This window comes from Girardinichthys multiradiatus, chromosome 11, assembly GCF_021462225.1.
Source record: "Girardinichthys multiradiatus isolate DD_20200921_A chromosome 11, DD_fGirMul_XY1, whole genome shotgun sequence".
NCBI lineage: Eukaryota > Metazoa > Chordata > Actinopteri > Cyprinodontiformes > Goodeidae > Girardinichthys > Girardinichthys multiradiatus.
In genome coordinates this window covers 1,012,646-1,015,707 of record NC_061804.1, presented here as the reverse complement: position 1 = coordinate 1,015,707, position 3,062 = coordinate 1,012,646, and the positions used below count along the sequence as shown (strand labels likewise).

The 3,062-nt window shown below is 39.1% G+C and overlaps 1 protein-coding gene across 1 annotated transcript; it reads left to right on the top strand.

The window, feature by feature from the left end:
- Nucleotides 1-2,844, top strand: LOC124876645 (putative gustatory receptor clone PTE03). Its single transcript, XM_047379584.1, has one exon. The coding sequence runs from the start codon at nucleotides 986-988 to the stop codon at nucleotides 1,919-1,921; it is 936 nt and encodes a 311-aa protein (XP_047235540.1). The 5' UTR covers nucleotides 1-985; the 3' UTR covers nucleotides 1,922-2,844.
- The last annotated feature ends 218 nt before the right edge of the window (nucleotides 2,845-3,062 follow it).

The window sequence follows — 3,062 nt, the reverse complement described above, 5'->3', positions numbered from 1 at the left end:
TCCACTGGTCCCCAAACCAGACCCCCTCCGGCCCTTGGCTGCGTCTAGAAATCCTGTCCATAAAAGACCATCTGTGTTGTAGTTTAAAGTGCTTTAGCAATGAAGCTGAGTTGAGATTTTCTGCTTCCAGCCAATCAAAAAGAGACATTTAATCTTAGAAAATTGACTGATAATAAACATGTTTAATATAGAAATGTGGGTTTAATAAAAAGTACGTTTAATATCTACATAAAGTTTATTTATAAGATGCTTTTAATCTGACAAACGAGCCTCATCAGAATGTTTAATGTAATTTATTGAATATGACTGTAAATGCATTTAGTTGCTGTCATGTGGCTGAATGATTCAGTTTATCAGTCTGTACTAGATTTATCATAGCTATATTAACCAAAAGGTAAATGCTGCCAATATTACTCAATACTCCACATAATTGATGATGTTCCTTGTTTATTATGATAAAGAAATAATGTCAGAATTCAGTATTTAAATGAAGAAACATCACGAGTCATCCATCACCAGCCTTTATGAGCCATGCTGCCGAACACAGTTGGAGTTCATTGGTGTGGCCATCTGGTCTCTATGACGACCAGCATGTTGTTACATCTTTTCTTCGCTCTCAGATGAATAGATCTATTTATATAAAAACAAGCCCAGACAGAGCTTTGCTCCCAGACAGTCAGGTGCTTCATCCTTGCAAGCCTAAGAAAGTTAGAGATACCAACTAAATGTTCAGGTTATAGTAAAATATATTGAATTTATAACAGTTTGAAATGAGTCTACATTTGGTGTAGAACGTGTCTTTGTTCATGGCTCTAGACAGGTAAACTATCTCACCCAAAATTTATGTCACTCTTTCTGAGGATGGTCTTTGTTTTTTAAATATTTCATGAAGAACAGATGTGTCACCCTGATATTATTTGCCATCATTGCTTGACCTGGTGTAAGAAGGAGTCTTCATGTCCCCTCACTTGATCTTTCTTTCAGGATGATGGTAAATGACACCTTCAACAGTTTGACCCTCCAGCTGGAGGGTTTAAGGATCGAGGAGACATCTGTGTTCCCCGTCTTTTTGTTTTTTTTCTTCTCTTATCTGTTCATTATGATCCTGAATGTTGGGATTGTGGTTCTGGTTTACATTGATAAAGGCCTCCATCAGCCCATGTATTTGTTGTTCTGTAACCTTCCAGTGAATGACATCTTTGGAAATTCTATCGTTTTACCACGTTTGCTTTCTGACCTACTGAAGCATCCCTCCGAGTTACTGATCAGCTACTATGGGTGCGTTCTTCAGGCCTTCTCCACACATTTGTTCGGCACCACTTCCCACACGGTGCTCATGATCATGGCCTTTGACAGATATGTTGCTATCTGTAATCCTCTACGTTACTCTGCAATAATGACCAACAGAATGGTGATGAAGCTGACGGTCTCTGCCTGGGGGGTGGCCTTTGTTCTGGTCGGGGTTCTGCTGGGTCTGACTATACGGCTGAACCGATGCAGGACTCTCATCACTAATCCATACTGTGACAACGCCTCGTTGTTTAAGCTGTCCTGTGAGAGTGTGGTGATTAATAACATCTACGGCCTGACCTTCACCGTGGTTCTGTTCACAGTCTCTATAGGCAGCATTGTTCTCACCTACACTAAGATCACGTTGGTCTGTCTGAGGAATAAGAACAAGTCCTTGAACAGTAAGGCCTTGAAGACCTGCAGCACCCACCTGGTGGTGTATCTCATCATGCTTTTCTGTGGAATACTTATTATAACACTGCATCGTTTCCCTCAGTACTCAGACCAGAGGAAAATATCTGCCATCCTCATCCATATCATCCCTTGCAGCCTGAATCCCATCATCTATGGAGTTCAATTTAAGGAAATAAAAAGATTCCTCTCTAATATCTTTAGGTCTAGAAAGGTTTAATCTTCATATTGAAAACAATATTTTTATAGTTTACCAATGTAGTCGAGCAGATTTAGAAAATAAATATTTTCTTTAAACGTAAATAGCTGTTTTTTATTTATTTTTTAACCCAATTTTTAATCCTCTGAATGTAATCTAAATGTTTGAAATGTTTTCGTTTCTTGTGCTTTATATATTAGTTATTCAGAATTTTAACTGGTAGTTTTTATGTTTATAAAATAACACCAAAGAAAAGAAAAAAAATCAGCAGATTGAAATTTAAATCATGATGTACAAACAAAGCTTTTCTCTGAAGAAGATTTAATGTCAGATTTTGGACTCTATGAATGAAGATTTTAGCAGCTTGCATTTCTCTTTCAGAAGAACTCAGTGACCCAAAGGCCCACTTTAACAGCAGTTTGTGCACCAGTTTGAAGTGATTTTTCCCATACAAATTACAACAATGCTTCATATTTTTGGCCTTGGGGTCAGTTCAGTGAACACAGCTAACTTGTACAACATAACGTATCTGGAAAACCAGAGAACTTCTTTGTGCTGAAACTGAAAAACGTTCAGCTGGTCAGTTTGTATTCAGGTGCTGGGCGCTCAGGGACCACAGCGACCCCTGGTGGGCAACAGGTTTCATCAGTCTGGGTTCTATCAGCAAGCATGTTTCCAGAACAAATGAATCCCACTGTGAGCTGCTCCATAGAAACACTTATTAACAGTTTCTGATGAAAATTAGTCCTGTGGGAGGAAACCAGAAGATGTCTATTACAGCTCAGACAATAACACTGATTACAGGAGGTGTGGAGTTCTCTATGGGCATTCTCAGGTTGTTAAAGTCTGACTTGAACTGAATGTCACACGGAGTGAGAATTATATTCTATAAATTGCTTTATTAAAACCTTTAAAAAATGAAATAATAAAAGATTTCATCTTCATTCAATTTAGTCAGTCAGTCATTTTCTACCGCTTCTTCCATAGTGGGTCGCGGGGGAGCTGGTGCCTATCTCCAGCAGTCTATGGGTGAGAGGCGGGGTTCACCCTGGACAGGTCGCCAGTCCATCACAGGGCAACACACAAACAACTATGCACACACTCATTCATATACCTAAGGGCAATTTAGAGAGACCAATTAACCTAACAGGCATGTCTTTGG

Bases quoted from the DNA above. Each gene is read 5' to 3' on its own strand.
- LOC124876645 (XM_047379584.1), top strand. From the start codon at position 986: ATGATGGTAAATGACACCTTCAACAGTTTGACCCTCCAGCTGGAGGGT.